Source organism: Anas platyrhynchos, chromosome 15 (genome assembly GCF_047663525.1).
Source record: "Anas platyrhynchos isolate ZD024472 breed Pekin duck chromosome 15, IASCAAS_PekinDuck_T2T, whole genome shotgun sequence".
Lineage (NCBI taxonomy): Eukaryota > Metazoa > Chordata > Aves > Anseriformes > Anatidae > Anas > Anas platyrhynchos.
This window is the reverse complement of record NC_092601.1, coordinates 403,351-431,053: the sequence shown is the minus strand read 5'-3', so window position 1 is coordinate 431,053 and position 27,703 is coordinate 403,351. Positions and strand designations below refer to the sequence as shown.

The following is a 27,703-nucleotide window of genomic DNA, read 5'->3' as shown; positions in this document are numbered from 1 at the left end:
GTGAAAACACCTTAGAGAAAGGTGTTGATTGTTCTCACTTTTCCAAGACAGAAATAACTGGAGTAAATTTCCCTCCTGCATGGAACAAAAGTTGTGTGTTTGTTTTTGTCTGGCTAGCTTTCAGTCTCTTTAAAAATGTCTCTACAGGTCCCAGTTTTAAGTAGACAGTTTAAACATGCAGAGCGATAAGTAAGTGGAATGCAGTGGTTGTGTCAACAACTTCTGATCTGAAATTTAAAGAAAAATCAATCCACTTCAGGGTGCCTTTTTTGTTTGTCTGTTTACATTTTACAAGAGCAACGGTGAAATAAGGAGAATCCCATCTTGACTGTTTCAAAATACTTTTTCTGCGTTTCAGTCACCAGAACATTGAGGAGTAGAGCTGGTGCAAAAACTATGAGACGAGTCCAAGGAGAAAACAGGGACTTGGAGCTGCGCCGCAGCTGTAGAGTCCGACGCAGTCGGTACTCTACTACTAACTCGTCCATTCTATTTGACAAACTTATAACAAAGTAAGTCATCTTTTCTTGCAGACCTCTTAAAATGATCTTTCTTAGCAAGCCTTTGCACTATGGCATGATGTTGGCCTTGACTTGCTCTTTTTTTTGACAGCAAAGAGGTATGGCTGCTCCTGGCATTGAGAGTTCAATTCGTTGAGTTTTCCCCATTTGGCAGTTTTCTTAGCATCAGAAGTGCCGTCATTTTTAATGAACTTTTTGTTCCATACTCACAAAAGTGAATGTAATGCTTGGTTAAGAAACTGAGGACGGTTTGATACAGTCAAAGCAAAGTAGTCCTAGCGATTCTGCGTTTCTGTCCATGGTTTATTTCTGTTTCTGAAGCCAAAATTGTTTTCTGCTTCAGAATTTGCTTTCCTTTCATTTCATCATTTTCTACAACGCAAAACTTAGATTCCCGTGTAGAGAAGAACAAACAGCCTTTCCTTGGTTAACAAAAAATGACTTAATGCTACTGTGCAGAGCAACTTAAGTAGGATTAAAAGTTGACGTAATTTTTTTATAACATCTTACTAGGATGTCAGAATTCTTATTTTCCTCCTGCATTTAAATATATATATATTTTAAATGTGCTCAGTAAGAGGGGAAAATAAACCTGAAAACAGCGTATGTTTGCAAATCCTCAAAAGCTTGTTCTTAAATCTCTATCAAAACTAAAGATTTGACCTAATTTTTTGGTAATGTCTAAAATCTTGGCTAAGTGTCAATGACTTTTGCTTTGTGCATACTACATTAAAATCTCTTATTGATTGCGTGTGCTGTTTTATTTTTTTCATACATGCCTAACTTTGCTCTTACATGTCAACTTTGTATCTTAGTACTGCGGAAGTTGTGCTACAAAAAATGGATGAAATGGAGCAGATGCGTAGATGCCAAAGATGTTGGGAAGATGTTGAGGTACAAATGACAGAGCAAATACTCCGTCAGTTTGCCATTTTTGTAGAGTATTTCACGTAGGGAAGTAACTTAGTTGTAATTTTAATTGAACTGAAATAACTTCCTTCCAAAGAATAGTGTGGTCTAAACTACCATTTGGTCTTGCTCTCTGGTTATATCTTCATGTCTTACTGATACGGTTTTGCTCCAGATGTCTTTTAAGAGTGGAGGAAGCATCTTCTGCAGAAGATGTGGGATAACGGGGAGATGCTGAAATGCATGTCTTCCACTCCAGTTTCTGAATTGCCTTCTGCTTTTTGAATGGACGCTGTTTACAAACGGCTGTTTCGGACTTGGGTTTTTACTCCAAATGTTACTAAAAGCTCTGCCTGGGGGACTGAATATGCAAAAAGACTGGTGCTTTCCATCAGCTTGGCAGTTTAAGCTGTTCAGCTTTTTATCCTTAACTCCTAAATCATATTTCTCGTCATGCTCAGGAACGCACTTACTTGGAAAGCTTAACAAAAGGCAGTGCATAGCTTCCTGTGTTGGTCACTCACTCGAATTTTGATTCCTGTTAACGTTTTTTTTCCTGAGAGCTCACAAAGAATCTCCAGTATCATGTAGCTTTAGTCATCTGTTACAGGCAAATGGAGCTGTTTTCTTTAATTGACCTAACTTGCATTTTAGAATTCTTCCTTGGTTGCAAACTGCTCCCAGAGTTTTCAGGAACTTGAAGCCTTTCAAATTTCCAGCTGAATGAACTGATGGCTACTTTATGTATATTTGTTTGTGTGCTGGCCTTGCCTGAGAGCTTAAATAAACCCCTGTCTCTAGAGGAACCCCTGTTAAAGTTGTATGCAGCAATCATACTTCCTCTGTCTTAGTTTTGCTCTATTAAATTCAACTATTTTATTAAATTACTGTTCTTTTGAAGGATAGGCACATCATTTTAAAACTTCCCGATAACCTACTTTCATAGCTTCTAGTTTAGCTCTGAATTCCCTTTTTTTTCTCTCAAATCACAGAATGGTTGAGGTTAGAAGGGGCCTCTGGAGGTCACTTGGTCCAACCCTCCCCTGCTCAAGCAGGGACACCTAGAGCTGGTTGCCCAGGGCTGTGAAATTAATCCAGAATTGTCCACAGTACTTTTTATTAGCATCTCTCACACGCCTGTATGATTTCTTTTGGTATGTCTGCTAGAAAGGTAGTTCTTTTTCCTTGGTTCTGTCACGCTGTAGGTTATTAACCTCTGATTAACTAATGCACTCAGTTGTGTATCTGGGCAAGTATTTAACCACTGCATGTACCGAGCCCTGGTTTAGAGCAGAAATTCTTGTTGCTGATTGTGGGTGCACGCAATCATATTCCCATTCTCTCCTCTTGTGCAATAATTTATTTTTTGTGTGTATACGGGGTGCCTCGATAATGTTACTGTGTAAGCATCAACAGACAGACGTGTCTGTCAGTGGATGTACGTGTATGCACGTCTGTTTTTCTGCACGTTTGTGACCGATCTTTCTTGCTGCTTGGAATTAGGAGAACCTTGATATCTTCACCTGTGTGAAGTCAGACTTTGAAAGAACTGGACCTGGCAGTCCAGATGAGATTGGTGAGTTCTGGTTTTAAGTTTTCTTTACTCTGTTCTAACCAAAAGCCTTAAACAATTGAAAGAAGCTAATCTACTGGGTATTTGTCTTCTGTAAAAATTCTGTGTTGCTATTGACTTCACAAGCCTTAGTATGAGCTCTAGGGCTGTACTGTAGTGAGCTGAAAGGTGAAAAAAAAAAAACACCAAAAACAACAGTGCTTTTCCAAACTGCTTACAAGATAAAAGGCAACAGATGGTTGTAGACAGGTGGGAATGGAAAGAAATGGACAGCGTTACTATTACTCAGCATGCGGAACGGTGATACCGCTACAGCAGGAGCGTGACAGTTTTCATGGTTTTGAGCAGCACAGCAAGAATTTTCAGGAAGCAAGGTAGATAGGCTGCCAGATGTTTATGAAAAGCTCCTCCCAAGCGTGAAGCTCAGCAGGAGGGAGGATAGCGTTGTGCGTTTCTGCGTTTAGGAGGCAGTCACCGTAAGCTGCTGTCAGGGCCTGTAATTAGGAGCTGTCATCTGGGTACTCAGTGACTTGTGGAATGAGGTTAAGCCACGAAAGGCCATATTAACTTGGAAGTGATGGGAAAACTTACAGTTTTTAAGAAGAACGTTAGTTGTGATTAAGGCAGTAAATTAGATCATCCTTGTAGGAGCTTTCTAAACAGATCAGAACAGGGCAAGACTGTACTTAAGGACCGAAAAGGGTGTTGCAGTAGATGAGCTGACAAGTTAGATTATGTGAGAGAGCTCACCTGCACACCTGCAAAGGAGCTCAGAGAGACAGTGACAGGAGGCTGAGCCCCAGAAAATACTTTGCTCCTCCCTTCAGAGGCCCAGAGGAGCAGAGAGATGCACAGTGGCAGGTGGGAACCCGAGGGAAGTTCTTCGGAGGAAGAATGGCTGGGCCATGGACTAGTAAGGGAGAAGCAGAGTTGACTCCTTTGGAGGTTTAGTTAGGAAAACATTAGCTCAAAGTCTGAATAAGAGTAGCTTGAATACAAGGCGGGGGCCAGTCTAGAGGGAGAAGCTTGGTTAAAGTGTGTGGGTTTCAGGGAGCTGTGCAGTAGAGACTTGTAGAGAGGAGTTTTAAATAGCACGTTGAATGGGAAATGAGCCCGGGGCAATTAATTGATGATCAAAATGCAAACTACAATTTTAAATCAGGAAAGAGCTAGAATATACTTTTATAATGAAAAATACGCCAGAAAAGAGTGAGGAAAGTGTCAGTGTTGTTACAAAGGAAGTTACTGGAACAAAGGAAAGGGTTAGTGGAGCAATAAAGCAGAGAAATTCGTGCTTTTGTGATAGAAGTGTTGGAACACCAAGGACTGGAGATGGTAGTGATCACAAACTCATTTACTGATCGCTCAGTTTTCCGTGTGCTGTCTGTATACCCCATGGCACCTACCTTGCATTCAGAAAGCAATGCAACCTTTGGGGTTAAAAAATAAAAACCAAAGAGGGCGGTGCTTTCCAAGAAAAAAAGATAAGTCCTTTTGGCAAACAGGTAGGTGAACGGAGTATGTACGTTCCTTCCTCGGTGTCCTGCTGTTAACGTGAGAGGATATTCACCAGAACCCAGTAGATAATTGCACTCTGGTTTTTGTGTTTTTTACCATCTTTCATGAAACAACTTCAGGTTACTTGACAGAAGCTAATGGCCTAAGCTTATGTGCATTTGGCATTGTTTTCTCATTGGTGAGCTTCAAGCCTGTGTCTGGCCCATTATTGCTCACAGAATTTGTGGCAGAGCTAGACTTGGACTTAGATTACTGTGCTTAGTCTTAGCACTACAGATTATTAAAACCCTTTCCATTAAACACTTTCTCAAACTAAGAAGTGACTTTCTGAAATAGCTGTTTTCAGAAGATCTGCATCTTAGCTAAGCAATATGACAGAATTTTGCCTGTTGTTAAACACTGAGGCTGACGACAAGTCCATCAGCAGTTTCAGAGAGGACAGACAATGTCTAGATGCATGCTCATCTGCTAGGATTTGTGATTTCTGAAACGTGACTTGCATAAATTCATCTTAAGGTTTTGCAGGATCCACTGTGTCATTAAAATAATGATAATAATAAAACTTACAGGCATCTGTGTAATGCATTTTGGATTTCATATAATTTGCAAAAGTACTTAACGATTCGGTGTCATTTTGTGGTACAGTACAAACATCAAGAGGAAGTGAGAACAAAGAAAATGACGGTGAAGATGTTCCAAGGCGTTACAACCTTCGACGGAGGAAACCTGTTGACCGCTACCAAGCTCCTATGGAAAGTAGGTTGAACGCACAGTTTCTCTTAAAACCTTATTTCTTGCACATAAGTGAGATAATTTTTTTCAATGCAAATACATGTGTTTGCGCACACAGTTCTGTTTCAGTTCTGTACCTTCATTCTGCACATGAACTTCGCTGTTTTTATCAGACACGTGTGTCCTGTGCCCATTGTATTTCTTTGCTGTTTGGCGTACTTAGTGCTATGTATCCTTGATATAACAGTAATTAATCACACTTAATAGTCTTGCTCTTGTGATTTTCAGTTCACCTTTAAAAAGGGCGTAGTTTTCCACTTGTACCATGCACTGATGAAAAGCAAAAACGGTTAAAAATTCTTCTGGAATTAGGGATGAGTGAAACACGTGGCATTTTCTTTATCTTGTGATATCCTCCTCTCTTAAATGTATCTGTATCATTATTCTAAATTCTTTCCTTTCAGTAAGACAAAGAGATCGAGAGAGGACTAACTCGGGCCAGCCCTGTTCTGTCAGACAGAAAGAGTCACTTGAAAATGCTGGGTCACAAAAATATAGAAGACGTGCCAGGTTGGTGTATGGCTAGTGATAGCTCTTACTTATCCGTAGAGCTGTCAGTCTCCTTACTGCATAATGCTTCAAAGGGTTTTCAGTTTAGTGGTAATTACAGAGTAAGTTTATGATCGGTACTTTGGTAGTCTGAGGATAGAGAGGAAAGAAATATTTGGAGGGCAGGAGGTGGATACTTTTAAGTTGGTTTCTTTTTTAAATCCAATATTTGTGGGTCGCTGATAAGATGATTATGGAGGTAGTGTCTGAGTTTCTGTAACTGAAATTCTTTGGTTCTGGAACTGAAGCCAGAATCCCCCCTTAAAAATCTTAGTCAGACTATTTAATCTTGAAGGATACAAATTATTTTCTTAAAACCAAAAATAATTTTATTCGATTTAGAGGGAGAGGCTTTATGGAAGTTTTGTTGGATTAAAAAAAAAAAAAAGTTATCACTCAAATACTGACTCTAGTTTCTGTTTGGAATCAACTAATGTTTCTGTATGAAGTTAACCTTAAACAATAAAAGATCTAAATGAAATCATAAATTGCCTTAGTAATGATAAAGGCTTTTTGGATTCTGTAAGCAGTTAGTGCGTAGAGAATGCTGTTGATTGCCAGATATTTTGTTGAGCATTCTTGAAAGCAGACAGTTGTCACGAGGAAAATCATGTCATGGCCTTTGAAATCAGATTCCTAAGGAGTACAATGGACTGGAAAATAGATCTCAGAGTAAATTTTGAGATAGAATTCCCTTAATTTTTGGTGTTACTTAGTATCTGCTCTATTTTCTTTTTAACTTTCTGGTTTATATGCTTGCTTGCAGACAGAGACATGCAGATGACATCAGTGATTCTACACCCTCTTGCTCATCTCCCTTGCTTAGCACATGTGATACGGAGGAGAGTGGTGAGAGCAGTGAGGACAGCGAGAGCACATCTCCAAGAAGGTTGCTGTCATTAGAGAACAGGGGAGGGATGAATCTCCTTCAAATGGATATTTAGCCATGTTTAAGTTTATCTAAATTTAACTGTGTGAGTTTATGTCAATTAGTTAGGTCTTCTATATATTAATTAATGTTTTCTACATTTGCTTGGCATTCTTATGAAAAACAAAAATCTTCGAGTTGCATCTTAAAGAAAAAGAAGCCCTATAACTTCTCCTTAATTCAAATCAGGACTTTTTGAGTGAAACTTCAGAAACAGGATCTAAAGAGAGTTCAGAGGGATCAAAAGAAAGTTGGAGGAAGTCAGGGAGATGCAATGCAAATAGATAGTGCGGTAAGTCTTAAACTAATCATCGTGTCAGCGAGTGTTTCCAGGGATTATGAAAGATCTCAGTGTGCCATCTACAACTACCTTTGTTGATGGTTTTCTCTAAAGCAACTTCAAAAGTTGCCCAGAATGTTTCCGTTGTGCTGAGATAATTTCTGATGAAACCTTGATCTAGGTTGCTGCTTTCTTTAACATACAAACTCTGTTGTGTTGAATTTCTCTTTAGATTGGATTTGAGAACGTGGGTGGTCTTTCCGAACACATCGCAGCTTTGAAAGAGATGGTGATTTTTCCCCTCCTGTATCCAGAAGTTTTTCAGCTGTTCAATATTCAGTCCCCCAGGTAACTCATTAAAGTGATAAATCGTAAGTCAGCTGTTTTCAGGAGAAAGTTCAATTAAGGCATCAATATGCTTCCATGCTTCAACATTTTGGCAGCGGTGAACGTTTGTTTTAGTAGTAGCAAAAAGTGGTTTCTTAAAAATGGATAGAATCTAGAATATTTGTAGGTTAAAAATATAAGCAACGTCTTAAAATTTTAAGTTTTACCGTCTGGTGTCTTTAAAAAGTTGGGTTAGTTGGGTTGGAGTGGTTTTGTTCTCAGTTTTATGTACAAGTCAGCTTGATTAGTTTGTAAGCAAGCAGGGATTATCTAGTGGAAGTCAATTGTAATATGTTGCCTGGAAGCCCAATTGTTTTTCCTGCCTACTTTTGTTTTCTTTTTTTTTTCCCTCTGAGTGCTAAGGCATCACTTTTCCTTCCGGCTTTAGGCTTCCTCACGTGCCATCAGCAATAGATGGTCTGAGAGACCAAACCCAGTAACTTAATGCTTTTGAGAGGAGCATTAAATGCTTTACTATCAGATTCTGCATATTGTGAAAGCAAGAATATGCAGTTTATCACTGAAGAATGAAGTGGTGATTCACCATTCAGCTCATTCTCAGATTCTGTGCTGAAGTTTGCCTGTTTGGCTCCAGTTTGCTGTGATCAAACTGTTTGTCAGCAGTTTTGGAAGTGTCCTTCTGGGACAGTATGCTCTCTTTTGAAGGTTTTATACACTTGAGTTACCCCCTTATTCATTTCTTTGGGTGAAAAAAATGAATTTTCTTGTGAAACGTAAAAATGCAGAACTTCTATCTGTTCTGACTCTACCCACACTTCAGCTATTACTGCTGTCTTGTACATGATGTGTTTTGGTTAGGAAAGACGCTTGTTCTAGAGATGATGGTTGTAGGAGGTACTCATCATGATGTTTTTTTTTCCTATCTGGATCGTTTTTTATTGCAGAGGCTGTCTATTTTATGGCCCCCCAGGAACAGGGAAAACACTAGTTGCTCGTGCACTTGCCAGTGAATATAGCCGAAGTGACAGAAAAATAACATTTTTTATGAGAAGTGCTTCGGACTGCATGAGAAAATACGTGGGGGAATCAGAACGCCAACTTCGTGTGTTATTTGAACAGGTAAGGTTGAAATGCACAGTGTGTTCTGTCAGAGTTGAAACCATTATTTTCTGTGGTCAACGTTTTTAAGTAGAACTTGCTTTTTTTGTATTTTGTTATTTTTTTTTCCCACTGAAACGGAAATGCCAGTGTTTCTGCTGTGAATGTCAGCTGTAGGAGCTACTGGAACGATTTGCTTCCTGTCACCCGGATACAGTGGGTTGACACAGACTGCTGTCTTCTGTTAGTCATGCCAGATACTCCAGTAGCTCTATCAGTAGAGGTCCCAGAGGCTGAAGTGAAAAATCTAGTTTAGATGACATTCCAACCATGATGTTTTTGTGTATTTTTCCTTTAGATAATGGTGTTTTACTCTGTGTTTTTGTGCTAGGCCTATCAGATGCGACCTTCAATTATTTTTTTTGACGAGATAGATGGTCTCGCTCCTGTGCGCTCTAGTAAACAAGACCACATTCATAGGTATTACAGTTTTGCACCTACATAAAATCTGCTTGATCTTTGGGGAATGAAAAAAAAAAAAAGGATGATGACCTGTTTAATTTACTGTGAACACGTTAATTTATCCTGAAAACTTGTAACTCAATGCCAAAACAGGTGCTTCTAAACGATAATTGAAACCAATTTACTAAGCCTGATATCAGCATGTGGTCTGTGTTAACTTACCTATTGTTTATGTCTTAAAATGAGTCTTGTCCTTAAAGCTTGTCCTTTTTGACTACTCATGGAAGAAAGTCATGTGGAATGTGACAAAATTTACTGAACCAGTAAGTAAAAATTATATTTTTCTATTAGTTCCATTGTTTCAACTCTTCTGACGCTTCTGGACGGCATAGTTAACAGAGGGGAGATCGTGGTAATCGGAGCTACCAACAGACTGGATTCTATAGATCCTGCTTTACGAAGACCAGGACGCTTTGACAGAGAGTTCCTCTTCAACTTGCCAAATAAAGAGGTGAGAACTGAAATTCAACGTTAGCGCTACCATGGCAAAGTCCAACTTTATAGGAAAAAAAAATTGACAACTTGAACAAGAGAGTGATATGTGGAGACACTGCGTTGTTCCATGGAGGGCAAATCTGGTACTGAATATATATGGTCAAGATGATACCACCAAGTAGTTAGTTCTGTAATCAAACCTTTCATTCCCAAAGTTGTACCTGTTTGCTTAATTATTTAGTCCACTTGGGCGCTTTCATCATGAAGTTGTGTTTTTGGTCTCAGTCCTTCACTTCTGAATGAATAGGGGACGTGTTTGCATTTGATTGTGCCCCGGATCGGTGGTAGTAGTTTGAGTCATAATTATTTTCTTCTTTATAGTAATTGTAGCAATTTGAAGCATTGTGCCAGAAGTGCTTTCTGTGAATTTACTGCCTGAAAAGCAAATGTGATGAAGTAATGAGACTGTCACAATGAAAGCTTGTTAAATTTTAGAGAATTTTTTTGGACAACAAAGAAATGTTTCTGGATAAATTTTTCATTGCAGTATTTTCCTCTGGGTCCTTAGGTCTCATAGTTTGGAAACTTGTTATTGAAGCTATAAATGCCTTTTCTTTCACTGTAGGTTCCTAGAAAAAAGTCCAGTGTAACAAATAAGAAATATTCAATTTCCTGGTTGACAATGCAGAGTGTATATTAAATAACTGTAAAATACTTGAAAGTTGAGCAAGTAAGAAAAGCGTATTAGTAGATGAGGGGTTTTGAGGGAGGACTGTTTTGGTTTTTTTGTTTGTTTGTTTCTTGTTGGTATTTTTAAGGAAAACTTGAGACAAGCTAAAATGCAATGATTTTGCTTCCAGGCTAGAAAAGAAATTTTCAAGATTCATACTCGTGACTGGACCCCTAAGCCACCGGACATGTTGCTTGATGAACTAGCTGAGAAATGCCTTGTTAAGACTGAAACCAAAATGGATTCTTGCTTGTGAGCAAGTTGTAAAGAACCTTAGCTTGTACCAGGCAGTACCCAAGCTCTTGTGCCTTGCTTCACAACTAGTCAACGAGGCAGCTGGCACGCCTTCATAGCAATCAGAGTTAGATGCTTTCATCTATTTACTCTTTGTTGTCGTTCCTCTTGTTGTCTGAGAACATTAAATGGTTCTGGGGCATCTGCCTCAAGAGTATAGTTTTTGATGAGGAGCCTGCTTCAGCTGCATAAGCGCAGGATATCAGGCAGTGAGCAACATGAAACTTCCCTGCAGAGCGGTAGCACTTTGAATTCCCTGTTAACCTGTTTGGTTTTGACATGACAAATTCTTTAAATGTTGCATGTTGTAAACCTGGGCCTTGACTGATGTAACGTTTGATTTTTGTTTGTTAGGATACTGTGGTGCAGATATCAAATCTCTATGTACTGAAGCTGCTCTGTGCTCTCTGCGCCGATGCTATCCTCAGATTTATGCAAGTAGGGAGAAATTGCAACTAGACGTTAATTCTATTAAAATAAAAGCAAAGGACTTTTTCATGGCTCCGAAGAAGGTTGTTCCGGCATCAAACAGGATCGAGGCTTCACCCGTACAAGCACTATCACCCATTTTCAAGCCACTTTTTAAAAGATCAGTAGCGAATATTTTACAAGTTGTGCATAAGATCTTCCCGCAGGCACAGCTAGTGCTAAAGGAGGACCGACAGCAAGGTATAACCACAGCATCCACTTCTTTATAATTCTGCTAAAGATTGTTCGTAAGCTCCTTTATTCTAAGGGAGAGAAAAAAATCACCAAGAGTAGCGTATCTTATATGTACACATCAGTGGGACTTGGTACAGCTTTGTAGGGCCTTGTGCCATCTGCTTAGATCTGTGGTGGGATGAACTCTAGGAAATAGCTTTCAGTGTGTGCTCTCAAATGAAGAAAGGGTTTTGGCACTGATTTAGAAGCTGTATTAATGTAAGAGAAAGAGACAAAGGCTATTCAGGGAAGTTAACAAACCTCTTTTGCCTTTCAGACCATTTAAATCCTATTTTACAAGATGGTATGTTCGACAGTGATGACGATGCATCCTTGGTTTCCGGAGATGAATTCAAAGATGGAATGCCTGACGGACCAGAGAAAAAACTCCTCTGTTTCAGCAGGTAAAGAAAGATAGATCCCTGTTATGTTTAAATTCTCAGGTCTGATGAGTCTTTGTAAACAGTTCCAGCTGTTAAAAGTGTGAGGGGTGGTAGACGAAGGGGTAACATCAAGTTAGTGTGTAGAAGGGGTGCTTGGTATTCACAAGAAGAGAGGGTGAAGGGACTAAAGTTGTAATGAAGTTGCTCTGAATGACCCAATTGAAAAGCCCAGGCTTCTCTTCCTAAGCCAAAGTGATCCGTAGACTACCAGAACACGTTGACTTAATCCATGGCATTCTTTGAAAGACTCAAGACCGCATACATGTCCTATCTGTCCTTTTAGCTAAAAGTACCCCAACTTTATGGGTTTGTGTTGCCACCTTTTGCCCTTCTGTTTTCCAGGATTGTTAAACCAGTAGTGAATTTTGTAGTAGAAAGAACACTGAGAAATGGCTTGTTAAAACACCTTGAGAAAAATTTGAATGGTGTCTTTATTTGTTAAGCCACCAAGTTGTGTTAATCTTGTGGTATTTTAGTATGGAAGTCATGCAAGCCCTCGGTTGGAAAGTTAGATCATGTTGTCGCAGCTGGATCAGTTATTTTTCTCAGTTTCTATTGCTGTGCTGTCCAGAAGATTTTCCGTCCTCTAGAGCAAGGCTAAGTCTCTAGCATCTTTGATTTAAGCCAGCAAAGGTACAGCCTGATTGTAGTGGGGAAACAAATGCTCCTCACAAATTTATTTCCTAGTAGTAAAGCAAGATTGCAGGGATATTAATTTGCAGTCTTGGTTTAGTAAAGAATAGGAAACACAAGGGAAGAAGATGAAACAATTGGAATGACTGAATAACTTAACTGGAAATCTTACATGTATTTAATGTACCACTGCCATTTGGATTATTTGGGGAGGGAAAAGAAAATCTATAGGAAAAGTACTTGGAACATCTGTGTGTCTATTCAGCACCTCATTTATAAACTTGTTTTCTTAACTCTTGTTCTAGGAGTGCTTTCTGCGAACCAACATCATGCCGGCCCTGTCTGCTAATAGTAGGAAAAGAAGGGTACGGCCAGGTTTCTTACGTGGCACCCGTGGTGTTGCACGCTTTGGAGAAGTTTCCCGTTCACACCCTGGACCTTTCTGTTCTGCTTACAAACGTTGCACCGCCAGAAGAAATCTGCGGACAGGTACCTTTTTTCTTTTTATTCTCATCGGATTCACTGACTGTATGTAGAAGATCAATCGAGTTGCAAGTAAGGTGAGCAAAATTCATTGGTAATGGAGGTGGCCTTGTTTTAATGTGCTGGGATGTTTGCTTCTGTCTGAAAATCCCCTTTTCTTTTAGACAGCACCACAAACAATCTGGATGTTGTACATGTCCACATTTTCCATACCCAATTTTACAGTGAGGATGTTGTTAGCAGCTCAGGAAGCTGGGCGGTGTTGCTAATGAACATCTCTTTGTGGAAAGAAATGCTGCTCATCTCCCTGGGATCCAGAAAGTAGTTCTCATTGCCTCCTAAGACTGTGTGCTCCCAGTAGATGGCTCTGTACCAGACTGCATGTCGGCTACTTTTTGTAGCCTTCTTTTAAATTATATTAGTAAGGCAACCAAGGTTTGGGGCTTCTGTTTATTTTGTTTTCACACGGACATACACAACTTGTGCTGTTGCAGTGTGTGCAATAAAAGCATTAACACGCTGATGTGGTTTTAGCTAGAAAAAATGAACAGATTTGGTGTTTTTACTTTTAGGCAGGAAATCCATTTTATTGTTTGGCATCACTACCTTAAAATATTTTTACCTTTAGTGGAAACATTTGAGAGCTATACAAGTAAGGACAGACATGTTACACGACTGAATACTGATGTGTCCCATAAGAGGGACATTTCCTTTCTTTGTTATGCGATGATTGTGGCTGTGGCCATATAGCTACGGTGTCTAGCCACTGCCTGAATATATCCTTCCCATCTTCTGACTAGAGTTCTCCGAATACTGATAATCTGAAAGGGTGCCCAGAGAAATTCCTTATGTGACAGGATGCTTGCCACTCTGTTCACATAGTTTCCTTTCATGGGGCAGTCAGATGGCTATGTAGCTATGTATTAACAGGTTATTCTCCGTGTTTTAGTTTTCTTACCCAAGCTTTCCTTTTCACTAGCTGATCCGAAATGCTCAGAAGACAGCACCGAGCATAATTTATGTCCCAGATATCCATTTATGGTGGTACAACGCTGGACCTGCCTTGAAACTTACTTTTCTAACTCTGCTACGTAATATTCCAGCATTTTCGCCAGTTTTGCTGCTTGCTACGTCTGATGTACGTCACTCAGATCTCCCAGAAGAGGTATTTTTCAATACTTTTCTTACTATTTCTTCAGTTTCTTGTAATTTATGAATGCTTCCAGCATCAAAATGCTGTGCTGTTAAATGCATACTGTTATTACTCAGGCACCCTAACAAGTCACTTAAAATTTGCTTAGAGAAAAAGAATACTGTGAAAGCATCTGCTTAAAGTTTTTTCTGAGTCAAGCAAGTGACTTTCACCCCCTTCTCACGCATGCAAATAATAAATTAATACAATAATTCTGGTGGCTACAAAGTGGTTCAGTCAAGAATATGCAGTGCTTGAAATGACAAGAGGATGTTTTTACTGAAGAGATTTCTTCTGACAGTCTGCCATTCCATGCTATGTTGGGTAAACTACTAATAATGCAATTTAGTAGAGAATTGAAACACTTTGATTAAAAAAAAAAAAAAAAAATCAGTTTCTTTCTTCATATAGGCCAAAGCTTTCCAAGCTGGAAAGCTGAGTTCCAATTTCTGCTCAAGTAAGTTTGGAATGGAATTCTAGTTGTATTCCTAAATAAACTGTAGTAAAAGTACATGCAGAACTTCATTGACTTCTGAGAGTTTACATTAAGGGAAGGTGCCCAAAACAGGAACACGCTGTTCTCGTTCTGATTATTTTGTCTCAGTTATTGGGGGAAGAGAACGGGTCTTACCTAGACGTGTTTATTATCAACTGCTTTGAAAGTGCTTGAGTTCCCACAGAAGTTTTTGTGCAGGTTCTAAATTCCTTCTAAAATAAGTAGTGAAATTCCTTACCTACCTTTTAATACTAGAAATTGAAAATGAAGGAAGACGTAGAGGTACTAGCTACTTCAGACACCTTTTGGTAGAGAAATAAAAACTCAGCAAAAAGCCCTCACTTGTCTGCTGAAGCCTTTCTCTTCCCTCTATAGCCATAAAGGTTCTAACTAAGGGATGAAGCAAGGCAAGTAAATACAAAGGAGGTGATGTTGGATGTGGTGAAAGCCATTACTTTATCAGTGTAGCATACAATCCCTTCACCGAGCTTTAATTCTACAGGTGATATTTGAATTTGCCGTGCCAGCCTGTGAAAATGTAGCCTTTTAAGGCCAGGAAGATAACTTTTTTCAGTTTGTGTTCTTCAGGTTATTATTAATTTTAAAAGGTACTCGTCTTTTTGGAATAGAAGATGAGTTTTTGTGGCCTTAAATCTGAAATGTCTTTCCTCCTTCTGCTTTAGATCCAAAAATTATTTAATAAGGAATTTGGAGAAGTGTGCAATATTGAGGTGCCTGGTAGGGCAGAGAGAGCAGCTTTTTTTGAGGACCTAATTCTAAATCAAGTGGCTAAGCCTCCTGTAAAGAAAACAGGTGAGGAGGATATAAGAAGTACATCTTAAACTTTCCTATTGAAGTTACTAGCTCTTTGGGATTTGCTTTGGTGGTCATTTTCTGTCAGTAATTTGTCATATGCTTGAATTTGAGTACTGTAAATTGGCTAATTTTTCCTGATTAATTGAAGTTGATCGGACATTGGAAGTCCTGCCTGTAGCACCACCAGCTGAGCCTCAGAAGCCACAAGAGGAAGAAGTAGGGATGCTGGAGGAGGAAGAGGAGGATACCTTGCGTGAACTTAGAATTTTCTTGAGGGACGTTACTCACAGACTTGCCACTGACAGACATTTCAGGGAATTTGCAAAGCCCGTTGACCCACAGAAGGTAAACTAGTGCTGATCTGTGTGTGTCTGTAACTTCTCAGTGTTGGTATTTCTCAGCGTTTTGGGGAAGGTTCAACTTTGTTTTTAGGGCTGCACTATTAGGATTTTGCAAGAAGCAGAGGCAGTGCTTTTACTTCTGCTGACTCTCAAACGTCTCTTATTGGATTATTCGCTGAAAGCCCTGGTTTCATTCTAAAAAGCCAGTCCAAATGCCAACACAGTTTGCTCGTGAAAAGGCTTTGGTATGTAGGCATGTCACAGCACTGAAAAGCACAGAGATCCTCCCTTATAATTAGAAACAGTATTTACAGGACTACTTTAATGAAGTCTAAAGCCCTTTATTGGACTGTCGGTACCTGTGGGAACAGGAATAGGAGCAGCCGTTTGTAAAAGTAAGTTTTGAGATCCTGTTCTCTGTTTCATCTGGAACTCCTCAATAGGAATCAACCATAAGTGCAGTGTGTTTTCTTTTTCCTCCAATTGGCTGCTTAGATCCCTTTTTCTCCTTAATTGATTAGATAAGTCTAAACTAGGGGCGTATATTTCAAAGACAGATATAACTTGAATATACCTGCGGATCAGCAAAGTCCTCTTCATGTGGGCGTCCACTGGCTTTTCTTCCCCTTTTCTCCTAGGTTCTTGAGCTGTGAAAAATCCAGACAGATACATATGTCCTCATCTGAACTAGTTATTAGGCTCCTCTTACGGTCTGAGGGAAGAACTCGGCACCTCTGGGCCCAGTTACCTCATTCTAAAGTAGATGCCTGCAATAGGTACTTCACAGGTGCAATGCATGCACCTTTTCCTCAATGTCGACAGCAAAGAGAATTTCGGATGGCTTACTCAGCTTTCACTGTTGTGATTTTCTGAAGCAAAGTGAAATGAATCTCCCACCCTCAGTGTTTCTTCTCTACCATGCACGTGCTTCTGACCGCCCTACTTCTTGTTGTCCTCTCCTAGCAGCTCTAATGCCAGTTGAAAGAGCCCTTCCATTTTTGAGAAGCAAACTGGTTAATTTCAGCATCTTCTGATGCATCGCAAATGTTCAGAGTTTTTAGGAAGTCGTTTATTTAAAGTTTTCAGAATAATTTGGTAGACAGTGTGCAAGGTTAAGAAAACCTCTGAATGCTTGTATTTGATCTGCAGGTACCTGACTGTGCCACAAGGATTAAAGAGCCAATGGATCTTTTAACAGTTCTGACTCAAATTGACTCGCACCAGTACCTCACTGCAGGAGACTATCTGAAGGACATCGATCTAATCTGTAACAATGCCTTAGAGTACTACCTGGATCAAAGATCTACAGGTGAGGATGTGCTTTTTAGCCCTAGTTTAAAAAATCGGACAAACGTATAGATGGATAAATGCTGTGTTCAAACAGTAGACTTCAGATGGATTAGATGATTTTGGACATCCACAGAGAACATCTCTTACCACATTGTAAATATTTTACCATTTTGCTACTTGGGCATGGAATTGTGATATAAGTGTTCCCAAGGAACTAGTGCTTTTGTTTAATTAACTTCTATGTTGTTATGCTGAACATATTCACTGAGATAACCTTTCGGAACCAACCTATGAAGAAAGCAATTTTTTTCTGTGATCAAAACAGTTTCATTGGTTGGTAGACAACATTCAGTTAAAGTCTGTAAAATTTCAGATCGTCACAGAGCCTGTGTTTTGCAAGACACTGCATATTCAATGGTGAGGAACGAAATGGATACAGAGTTTGGACGACTTTGTGAACAAATTAAAGAATCTCGTGAGAAAAGAGGTACATGCTTTAACGCTAAGGATTTTAAGACTTGCCTCTGCATTTGTAACTGAAAATGCACGACGAAGATCTTTGGTCTCTATTCTTTATTGCAAGGTCGCACCTCTCCAGCGTGGTCTCCATGGGACGACTCCAAGTCACCACAGCAGAACCCTGCTACTGAAGACGACAAACCAGATGAAGAGAGTAATGAAAATGAGGAGATGACAGCGGCACCTGTAGATGCCAGTACACCCATTTCTAATGGTAAGTTGCATTTTATTCAGCTGCTCTTGTCATTCATACCTTCTCTGTTCTTGAGGCGCAACAGTTGTCTCTGATGCCTGGCTCTTTATGCCAGAGGTATTTTGTTTTCAAATTTACTTCAAAATGTGAGAGAGAAATCCAGAGGTCATTCATTCAATATAGTGATGAATTAAAGTTCAAAGAAAGTTGGTTTACAATATAAAAAACAAACAAACAAACAAACAAAAACAACTTTGATGGCCCAATTGACATTTAGCCGCCCCTAAATTGCTAATTCTTGAGGTAAAAAATGTTGTGGATGGCAGTTTCTGAATACTTAACTAGTTTTTAATTATGCAAAATGGCATTTTTACCCCCGCTCCACCCCTCCCTTCCCCAAATGCTAAAATCTTAGCTACCTCATACTGTGATTCCCATTTGAAGGAGGGAAGTCTAACTAGTGAGAGTGGGAATTTTGCCATGGACTCCACCCATATCCTTTTGCAATACTATATGAATACTACGAATGTTGGGCAAAACCACAAAGTTTGTTTTTTCACAAAAGGTTTACCAAATCAGGAAGCGTACGAGGTATAAGTCTTCACGTTTTTTCTCCTTTGAATATTCCCTTAAAATTGTCTCATTAATTAATCTCTTCCAAACACGTATTCAGCTTTTGAAGTCTTCAGCTTGATACCAGACTCGAAGGAGAGCTTATTTCCAGAGGCTTTTATGATCATAGAATCATAGAATATCCTGAGTTGGAAGGGACCCTTAAGGATCATCAAGTCCAACTCTTGACACCGCACAGGTCTACCCAAGTTCAGACCATGTGACTAAGTGCACAGTCCAATCTCTTCTTAAATTCAGACAGGCTCGGTGCAGTGACCACTTCACTGGGGAGCCTGTTCCAGTGTGCAACCACTCTCTCTGTGAAGAACCCCTTCCTGATGTCCAGCCTAAACTTCCCCTGCCTCAGCTTAACTCCGTTCCCGCGGGTCCTGTCGCTGGTGTTAATGGAGAAAAGGTCTCCTGCCTCTCGACACCCCCTTACGAGGGAGTTGTAGACTGCGATGAGGTCTCCCCTCAGCCTCCTCTTCTCCAGGCTGAACAGGCCCAGTGCCCTCAGCCGTTCCTCGTACGTCTTCCCCTCCAGGCCTTTCACCATCTTCGTAGCCCTCCTCTGGACACTCTCTAACAGTTTCATGTCCTTTTTATACTGTGGTGCCCAGAACTGCACACAGTACTCGAGGTGAGGCCGCACCAGCGCAGAGTAGAGCGGGACAATCACCTCCCTCGACCTACTAGCGATGCCGTGCTTGATGCACCCCAGGACACGGTTGGCCCTCCTGGCTGCCAGGGCACACTGCCGGCTCATATTCAACTTGTTGTCTACCACGACCCCCAGATCCCTCTCTTCTAGGCTGCTCTCCAGCGTCTCATCGCCCAGTCTGTACGTGCAGCCAGGGTTTCCCCGTCCCAGGTGCAGGACCCGGCACTTGCTCTTATTGAACTTCATGAGGTTGGCAATCGCCCAGCTCTCCAACCTATCCAGATCCCTCTGCAAGGCCTTTCCACCCTCATTCGAGTCCACAACTCCTCCAAGTTTGGTGTCATCAGCAAACTTGCTCAAAATGCCTTCTATTCCTACATCCAGATCGTTTATAAAAATATTGAAAAGTACCGGCCCTAAAATGGAGCCTTGAGGGACCCCACTGGTGACCGCCTGCCAGCCTGACGCAACCCCATTTACCATAACTCTTTGGGCCCTGCCCGTTAGCCAATTGCTCACCCATCGTATGATGTTTTTATTTAGCTGTATGGTGGACATTTTATCCAGTAGGATCCTATGGGAAACTGTGTCAAAAGCCTTGCTGAAGTCCAAAAAAATCACATCAGCTGGTTTCCCTTGGTCCACCATACGGGTGATCTTATCATAAAAGGAAATCAGGTTAGTTAGGCAGGACCTACCCTTCACAAACCCATGCTGGCTGGGACCAATGACTGCATTGTCCCCCAGGTGCGCCTCAATACGTTCGAGAACCATCTTCTCCATGATTTTACCAGGCACTGATGTGAGACTGACAGGCCTGTAATTGCTAGGGTCTTCTTTCTGACCCTTCTTGAAAATTGGCACAACATTTGCCAGCTTCCAGTCTACCGGGACCTCTCCAGACTCCCAGGATCGTTGAAAAATAATTGAGAGAGGTTCCGCGATGACGTCCGCCAGCTCCTTCAGCACCCGGGGATGAATCCCATCCGGACCCATGGACTTGTAGGGATCCAGGTGGAGTAGCAACAGATGATGTTCATCTGTATTAGTTCATGTAGTAAGACGGTGACTTTATCAAATAACCTCACGTTGTATTAATGCTGCCCATCCAAAGTAAGAATCCTCAGCATGTAAAATCCTGAAAGTGACTGTTTAGTGAATGAAATTCCGTAGCTGTGTGTGTGGTTTGTTTGCTTGTTTTTAATCTTAATAGCAAACTGACCCCGTTAACTTTCAACTCTTTTCTCAGCATATGTAGGGATATAGGCAGTGGTAGCTCAGTTCCTTTGTTTTCCTTGTCAGTTGAGTAAGATGAAGATAATGGATTTTGAAGAAAGAATTCTTTTGGTTATGTTTTGGATTATTTTTTATGCTGTCTCTTTGTAGGTGCGTCAGAAAGAAAGCGCAGAAGGAACAACTGTGCGCGTGCTGCAGCAAAGAGGAGTTCTCAATTCGATAAAGAGAACAGAGTACCAACAGATGACCAAAACGATAGTGATGAAGAAGAGTTTGTGGACAAACATGTTTCTGACATATGTCAAGTTAAACTTAACACTGAAAAGGAAAGTGCTAAGCTTTGTGGATATTCAACACCAAGATGGGGAACTATAACTAATGGAAATCCAAGTTCAAATGGTAAGGGAGAAGTCCATCAGATCCTTTAGCACCCTATTCTTGCTGAGGAGGATTGCACTATTTATTAGCTTTAGCCTTCAATTTCACTCTATTTTTTCTGTTACAGCTCTCAAAAATCATCACACAGTTTATTCCGTAATGATGTTGCTCCTCTAATTGTGCAAGCCAAGCCCACATGTTTCTGTAGGTGCTGGATTTTTGATTCTGAAGTCTGTTTTTTTCTAATGGTACCTAACTGAAAGCCAGCAGTCACTGACACTCTTTTATTGTACGAGGTGCTTTCCAATAACGAGCAGCTTAGGTGAAAAAGCAGCACTTCAAGATGCGTGGATCCAGAGTAACATGTGGAATAGGAGACTTAAGCCCTAATGTTGTACTCTAAGATGTGTTCCCTAACCTGAATTGGCAACATGACTATTTTTTTCCACTATTAAGCTTTTCATTAGTGCTTTTTGTTTGTGGGTATTTTTGTTTGCTTTTTTATGTCTTAGTTTCTAATTTTTATGGAGCAGTGACTTTAGCTGGAAAGAAGGGAGAAGCCAAGTATTTCTCAGTGAAGACGATAACAATTCTGTCTCTGTATTTATAGAAAGAGACTGTTTTGCAGGTACAGGATACTTCACTGAGACTGTATTCTAGATAAACAGGAAACCTGACTGAAGAAATTTGTGTCCTTCCAGATTCCTGGGCATTTCAAGCAGTGACTCCTGAACGTTCTTGGGAAGAAGACCAGCAACAGATAAGTGATGAGAACCCTGTACAAGTTCCTACAGAGACAGACTACATAGTTATCGTGGATCGCTATGAGCTCAAAGTATGTCTAATTTCAGCTTTTTTTTTGATGCTCAAATAGGACATATTCCTGCGACATGTAAAATTGCAAATTAAGCCCATTGTTAACCAATGCCAATTAAAACAATTAATTGGAAGGACATATAGATAGTGAAATAATTCAGCCTGTAATGCACTGTGACTGTTTAGTTTCCATCCCTCGTGTAGATTTCTGTAGGCTACCATTTGCTTCTGGTCATCTGTAGTTTAGGAGACAGATTCTTTGCCTAATTTTTAAGATAAAAGGCCTTGCTGAATTTTAAAATACCACATTGACAACCTGCTAGTACTATTATGGATATCATTTAATGATTTGTAATTTTAATGATGGGTTTGAGGGCTTTCATTTGGGGATTTTTTTTTTCATGCTTTGATGTATTAAGAACCTGAAAAGGATCTTTATTTCTTGCAGTGATGATTTTAAACCTGAAGTTAGCAGGTTGACGTAAACTAGCTAGCCATGGAGAAGTGACTACTTTTCTGAAATTCCTTGAAAGTGCAGTATTAGAAGTTCTTATATTGTGTGTGTGTGTATATATATATACATGAGGGAGGCAGAGTTTGCTGATAAGATGATAAGCAGCATTATTTCCAGGGGACAGTAGTATTTCCATTTGGTATGGCTGCTCCCTAAAGCTACGTACTCGCAGGCTCACACAGCTAATGGACAGCTGTGGCAGTGGAAGAAGGTGCTGCCACTAGCTTGTCACAGTTGCTGTGCCAGAGATTATCATCTCTGCATCTTTGGTAATAGAAATGACTGTGTGAGAGAGAGGTGATTGCTACAAGCAGTCACTTTGCTATTTACCTACCCATGAATTTAAAGGTAGGACTGAGCAAACTAATCCACCTTTGCTCTGGGCGTTTGAGCAACCTGTTCTGCCAGCAGAGTTGTAGGCATGGCACACGTGGGTAAAGGTAATCACCTAAGGGTGCTTCCTTTTCCAGCTGGCACAGCTGTATCTACAAGATCTGCAGCCTTTTTACAGTGCCCCGCGCTGCTGCAACGCTTCTCTAATGAAATGCAACAGTGGCTTTGCTGTGGCAGCAGCTGTCCTACAAAGAGGATCGTGTCATTCCCTGCTGCTTTGGGAGCAGTCGACTTGCAATTACAACCGTTGATGTGATTCACAGAATTTCTAGGTTGGAAGAGACCTCAAGATCATCGAGTCCAACCTCTGACCTAACGCTAACAGTTCCCACTAAACCATATCCCTAAGCTCTACATCTAAACGTCTTTTGAAGACTTCCAGGGATGGTGACTCCACCACCTCCCTGGGCAGCCTGTTCCAATGCCTCACAACCCTTTCAGTAAAGAAGGTCTTCCTAACATCTAACCTAAAACTCCCCTGGTGCAACTTTAGCCCATTCCCCCTCGTCCTGTCACCAGGCACGTGGGAGAACAGGCCAACCCCCACCTCTCTACAGCCTCCTTTAAGGTATCTGTAAAGAGCGATAAGGTCGCCCCTGAGCCTCCTCTTCTCCAGGCTGAACAAGCCCAGCTCCCTCAGCCGCTCCTCGTAGGACTTGTTCTCCAAGCCCCTCACCAGCTTCGTCGCCCTTCTCTGGACCCGCTCAAGCACCTCGATGTCCTTCTTGTAGCGAGGGGCCCAAAACTGAACACAGTACTCGAGGTGCGGCCTCACCAGAGCCGAGTACAGGGGGACAATCACCTCCCTAGCCCTGCTGGTCACGCTGTTTCTGATACAAGCCAGGATGCCGTTGGCCTTCTTGGCCACCTGAGCACACAGCTGCCTCATATTCAGCCGACTGTCCACCATCACTCCCAGGTCCTTCTCTGCCTGGCAGCTCTCCAACCACTCATCTCCCAGCCTGTAGCTCTGCTTGGGGTTATTGCGCCCCAGGTGCAGGACCCGGCACTTGGCCTTGTTGAACTTCATGCAGTTGACCTCAGCCCATCGGTGCAGCCTATCCAGATCCTCCTGCAGAGCCTTCCTACCCTCGAGCAGATCGACACACGCACCTAACTTGGTGTCATCTGCAAACTTACTGAGGGTGCACTCAATGCCCTCGTCCAGATCATTGATGAAGATGTTAAAGAGGACCGGCCCCAGCACCGAGCCCTGGGGGACGCCACTAGTGACTGGCCTCCAACTGGACTTGACTCCATTTACCACAACTCTTTGGGCCCGGCTATCCAGCCAGTTTCTAACCCAACGAAGCGTGCGCCAGTCCAAGCCAAGAGCAGCCAGTTTCTTGAGGAGAATGCTGTGGGAGACGGTGTCAAAAGCCTTGCTGAAGTCAAGGTAGACCACATCCACAGCCTTTCCCTCGTCCACCCAGTGCGTCACTTTGTCATAGAAGGAGATCAGGTTTGTCAAGCAGGAAATTGATTAGTAGTAAAAGATTGTCCAAAATTTCAGCCTTTCCTTTCTCTGAAATATGAAAAATTAACTCATATTTTCCCTGCTGAAATCTCATGGGATGTTTAATCTGTTCTCTGAAGTGTCACATTTTATTTAATAGCGTAAGAAAAAGTAGGCTGTCACTTGTATTGTTACTGTTCAACCTCTGAAAAGATATAGAGCGTATTCAAAGGATCTTATACTATTCTAAAGTTGTTGTTTTGCTCCATTGTTGTCTTCAGAAACTGTTATGCTTTGTCACTGAGATAACGAAGGGATTTGACGTTTATCACCTGGAAAAAGTATATGGCGTCATTAATCAGTGTATTTACAACCAGAGAGAAGACTATGACAAAACCGATTTGGTGAAGGTAATTTTTGTTTTGAATTCTAGCACTTTCTGTCACTGTTACGCAGTATTTGTGTGTTCTGGGATATCGTGGTTGTTTAGCATTGCTCTTTACTGCTTAGGTGTCTGTGCACAGACAACAATAACAGTACGACTTCTCCCTTTCAGTCTGGAAGACGTTTATCCATCTTGCAAAACCATTGTTATATTTGGCATAATTGTTGGCAGTTTCTGCAGGAAAAAGCTTGAACTTGAAGACAACGGGTCCACCCACACAGCCCTTTCAAAGCAGTTAACTTTAATCTGTCAGTAGTTTTCCTTGAGAACCATTTTGGGAGTGGGAGGACTACGAAGGGAAGGTGCTTTTCTAAGTCTTTCACTCTCTCTCTCTCCCTCTACAGCCAGTCATGCACGGTGATAGCAGTTGTTCATCCCTGGAGAGAAATTTAAGTATATAACAAGAGTTTGAGACTTCTCTCTAGTCACACTCTAATCTCTTTTTAACTAATGCGCTTGAGCATCTGTAACTGGGGAGATTTCTGCCTGTGCCAGTTTTACACTGAGTCAAATTCTCTGGTCTCTTCCTGTAAAAGATGATTTCGGAGTTGTCCGAACTCCTCCGAAATCTGCGTGAGGCGTCCATGGTCCAAGTCAGGTGTTACCAGTATACGCTGGATATTCACTCTTCACATTGAAGATCCTTGAACCCATTTATCTTAGAGTTGCTTGTGCTTGAGAACAGATAAAATGTGTTGTGCTGATCAGTCTGCCTTAAAAAGAGAGTGCCTCTTTTTTTTAGGCACTGGTCATCTCGATCTCTTTTTCCACATCCGATAAAGAGTTAGAACGGACACTCTGTTCTGCCTGTGAGAGGAGTATTTAGATTCAGGGAGGCCGCTCCTGAAAAAAAAAATGAGATCTTTTAGCTTGAGAAGGGATTTATTTCTAATCTCATGGCCTGTGAACTTTTGTAACTTAACATTTAATTTAAGTATTAAAAGTCAAGTAGCTTTCTTGGTTTTCTATTTCTTCCTTTAGCATAGGCAAACAAATCTCTCCTATTCAGAGTGCACTGTACAAGTTAGTCAGGAGCGTGCTCTACTGTATGGAGAGAGAGAGAGAACTTAAGGAGTAATTATTCAAAGTCCAGAAATTAACTTGAGCTTGTTGTGGCTTCTCAGCAACTGTTTCTTCTTTCTAATTGTTGTGAAACCACTGCTGAGAGAGATCCATATAGTTGATATCCTCCTCTCTATTTTGGATGTATAAGGATGTCTCTGAAGCTAGAAGGGGTAATAGGCCGTTGTGATGGTGGTAGCACACTGTTTGCTAAATATTACTAACCATGTATTACAAGTTATTTATTTTTATAGTAATAGAAAGTGTTCTTAAGCTTTCATTTGTGCTGACTGCTATTTTGTCTTTTTTTTTCTTACTAGGAAATTAAGAAAGAAATCTCAGCCTTCTGGTCCGACAAGTAGTCTTCAACATACTTAATTTTTACTCTCCAGAGGCTTTTGTTGCACACTGTTCTGTTATTTGTAAACAACTTAGTAAATAGTATCTCATATAGGTATATAAAATTTCATATATAGGTATTTTAAGATATTTTAAATAAATTTGTTTATTTGATCTTTCTTAAACATATTTAAGTACTTTTATTTCATATTTTTGTTCTATATATGTAGCTCTCTATTTATTATCCTATATATTTATATATAGGATAATAGAGAAGTGAGAAACAAAGGAAAGAAGCCAAAAGCACCTTCTCCCCCGTCTACCCTCTTCCACCTCCTCCCCCCGAGCAGTGCAGGGGAACGAAGGAACGGGGGTTATGGTCAGTCTACAGCACTTCTTCTCTGCCGCTCCTTCTCGGTCACTCTCGCCCCCTGTGCTGTGGGATCCCACCCACGGGATGCAGTCCTTGCTGAACTGATCCGGCGTGGGCTTCCCACAGGCAGCAGCTCTTCCAGCACTGCTCCAGATATGGGTCCGTAGCACGGGGTCCCTCCCTCAGGAGCAAACTGCTCCAACCTGGGTCCCCCACAGGCAGCAGCTCCTGCCAGGTCACCTGCTCCTGCGTGGGCTCCTCTCCACGGGCTACAGGTGTGGCCCGGAATCTGCTCCGGCAGGGGTCTTCCACAGGCCGCAGCCTCCATCGGTGCAGGGCCACCTGCTCCACCGTGGTCTCCTCCACGCGCTGCAGCGTGGAACCCTGCTCCACCGTGGTGCTCCATGAGGCTGCAGGGAGACAACCTGCTTCACCAGGGTCCTCACCACAGGCCGCAGGGGACTTGTGCTCCGGCGCCTGGAGCACCTCTCCCCCTCCTTCTTCACTGACCTTGGCGCCTGCAAGGCCGTTCCTCACTCCTCTCACTCTCCCAGCTGCTGTGTGGCACAGCGTTTTTTTTCCCTGTCTTAAATATGCTTTCACAGAGGCGCAAAACAACATCGCTTATTGGCTCAGCTCTGGTCAGCAGAGGGGCCCTTAGCAAACATGGGGCAGCTTCCAGATCCTTCTCACAAAAGCCACCCCTGTGGCCCCCGTGCTACCAAAACCTTGCCACATAAATCCACTACAGACACCAAGCTGGGAGACAGTGTCAACCTGCCTGAGGGTAGGGCGGCCCTTCAGAGGGCCCTGGATAGGCCGGACTGCTGGGCTGAGTTGAATGGGGTGAGGTTTACCAAGGCCAAGTGCCGGGTCCTGCACTTTGGCCACAAGAAGCCCATGCAATGCCATAGGCTTGGGGCACAGTGGCTAGAAAATTATGAAGAGGAAGGGGACCTTGGAGTGTTGATCGATGCTCGGCTGAACACAAGCCAGCTGTGTGCCCAGGTGGCCAAGAAGGCCAATGGCATCCTGGCCTGCATTAGAAATAGTGCAGCCAGCAGGAGCAGGGAGGTGATCGTTCCCCTGTACTCTGCTCTGGTGAGGCCGCCCCGCAAGCGCTGTGCTCAGCTTTGGTCCCCTCAGTACCAGAAGGACATCGAGGCCCTGGAGTGTGCCCAGAGCAGGGCTACAAAGCTGGCGTTACAACAACATACTTTTAGGAACTATTCCCACTGTTTGGGGAAAAACACCTCTCTCTTGGGAACAATTCCCACTTTTTCATAACGATTCCCCTTTTGGGGAACAATTCCCCAGTTCTGATAACAATTCCCCCTTTTTGGGGAACATTTTCCTCATTTTTGGGAACTACTCCCCCACTTTCGGAAAGAGTCCCATTTTGGAGGAACAATTCTCCAGTTTTGTTACAATTCCCCTGTTTGGGGGATAAATTTCCCCGTTTTGGGGAACAACTGCCCCTTTTTTCAAAAACAGTCCCATTTTGGGGGAACAATTCTCCATTTTTGTTAACAATTACCCTGTTTGGGGGAACAATTTCCCCATTTCTGGGAACATCTCCCCCTTTTTTTCAGAAAGAGTCCCATTTTGAGGGATCAGTTCTCCATTTTTGTTAAAAATTCCCCCTTTTAGGGGAACAATTCCCCCTCTTCAGGGAAAAAATCCCTCTTTTTGGGAACAATTTCCCCTTTTTAGGCAAGAATGCCCACCTTTGGGGGAAAATTCCCCTTTTTTTGTGAAGAATACCCCATTGTTTGGAAACAGTTCCCCCTGTTTTGAGGACTACTCCCCTCTT

The 27,703-nt window shown here is 41.7% G+C and overlaps 1 protein-coding gene and 1 long non-coding RNA gene across 9 annotated transcripts; both read left to right on the top strand.

Moving 5' to 3' along the window:
• The first annotated feature begins 441 nt into the window (after positions 1-441).
• Positions 442-5,243, top strand: LOC139998729 (uncharacterized). Its single transcript, XR_011803505.1, has 3 exons — positions 442-512; positions 1,337-3,006; positions 5,167-5,243. It is a non-coding gene; the product is annotated as an uncharacterized lncRNA (long non-coding RNA).
• A 1,597-nt stretch (positions 5,244-6,840) lies between these two features.
• LOC139998728 (ATPase family AAA domain-containing protein 2-like) lies at positions 6,841-25,706 on the top strand. Of its 8 annotated transcripts, none has more exons than XR_011803503.1 (16): positions 6,842-7,418; positions 8,363-8,537; positions 9,330-9,489; positions 10,334-11,166; positions 11,477-11,603; positions 12,581-12,764; positions 13,738-13,923; positions 15,130-15,259; positions 15,411-15,607; positions 16,753-16,912; positions 17,267-17,380; positions 17,477-17,626; positions 20,265-20,513; positions 21,194-21,327; positions 22,293-24,081; positions 25,499-25,519. XR_011803503.1 is itself a non-coding variant. In XM_072023757.1 (16 exons), the coding sequence occupies exons 4-16, from the start codon at positions 10,995-10,997 to the stop codon at positions 24,306-24,308; spliced, it is 2,013 nt and encodes a 670-aa protein (XP_071879858.1). In that variant the 5' UTR covers positions 6,842-7,418; positions 8,363-8,537; positions 9,330-9,489; positions 10,334-10,994; the 3' UTR covers positions 24,309-25,706. The 8 variants fall into 8 exon arrangements, 6 of the variants coding, with proteins under 6 accessions (XP_071879856.1, XP_071879861.1, XP_071879858.1 ...); XR_011803504.1 differs by lacking the exon at positions 25,499-25,519 and having other exon boundaries at positions 22,293-23,677; positions 23,953-24,087; XM_072023757.1 differs by having other exon boundaries at positions 23,953-24,081; positions 24,228-25,706.
• Positions 25,707-27,703: the final 1,997 nt, after the last annotated feature.

Bases quoted from the DNA above. Each gene is read 5' to 3' on its own strand.
- LOC139998728 (XM_072023755.1), top strand. From the start codon at position 10,995: ATGGCTCCGAAGAAGGTTGTTCCGGCATCAAACAGGATCGAGGCTTCA. The intron at 17,381-17,476 runs GTACATGCTTTA...CTTTATTGCAAG, and splicing joins AGAATCTCGTGAGAAAAGAG to GTCGCACCTCTCCAGCGTGG. The intron at 21,328-23,952 runs GTATGTCTAATT...TGTTGTCTTCAG, and splicing joins TGGATCGCTATGAGCTCAAA to AAACTGTTATGCTTTGTCAC.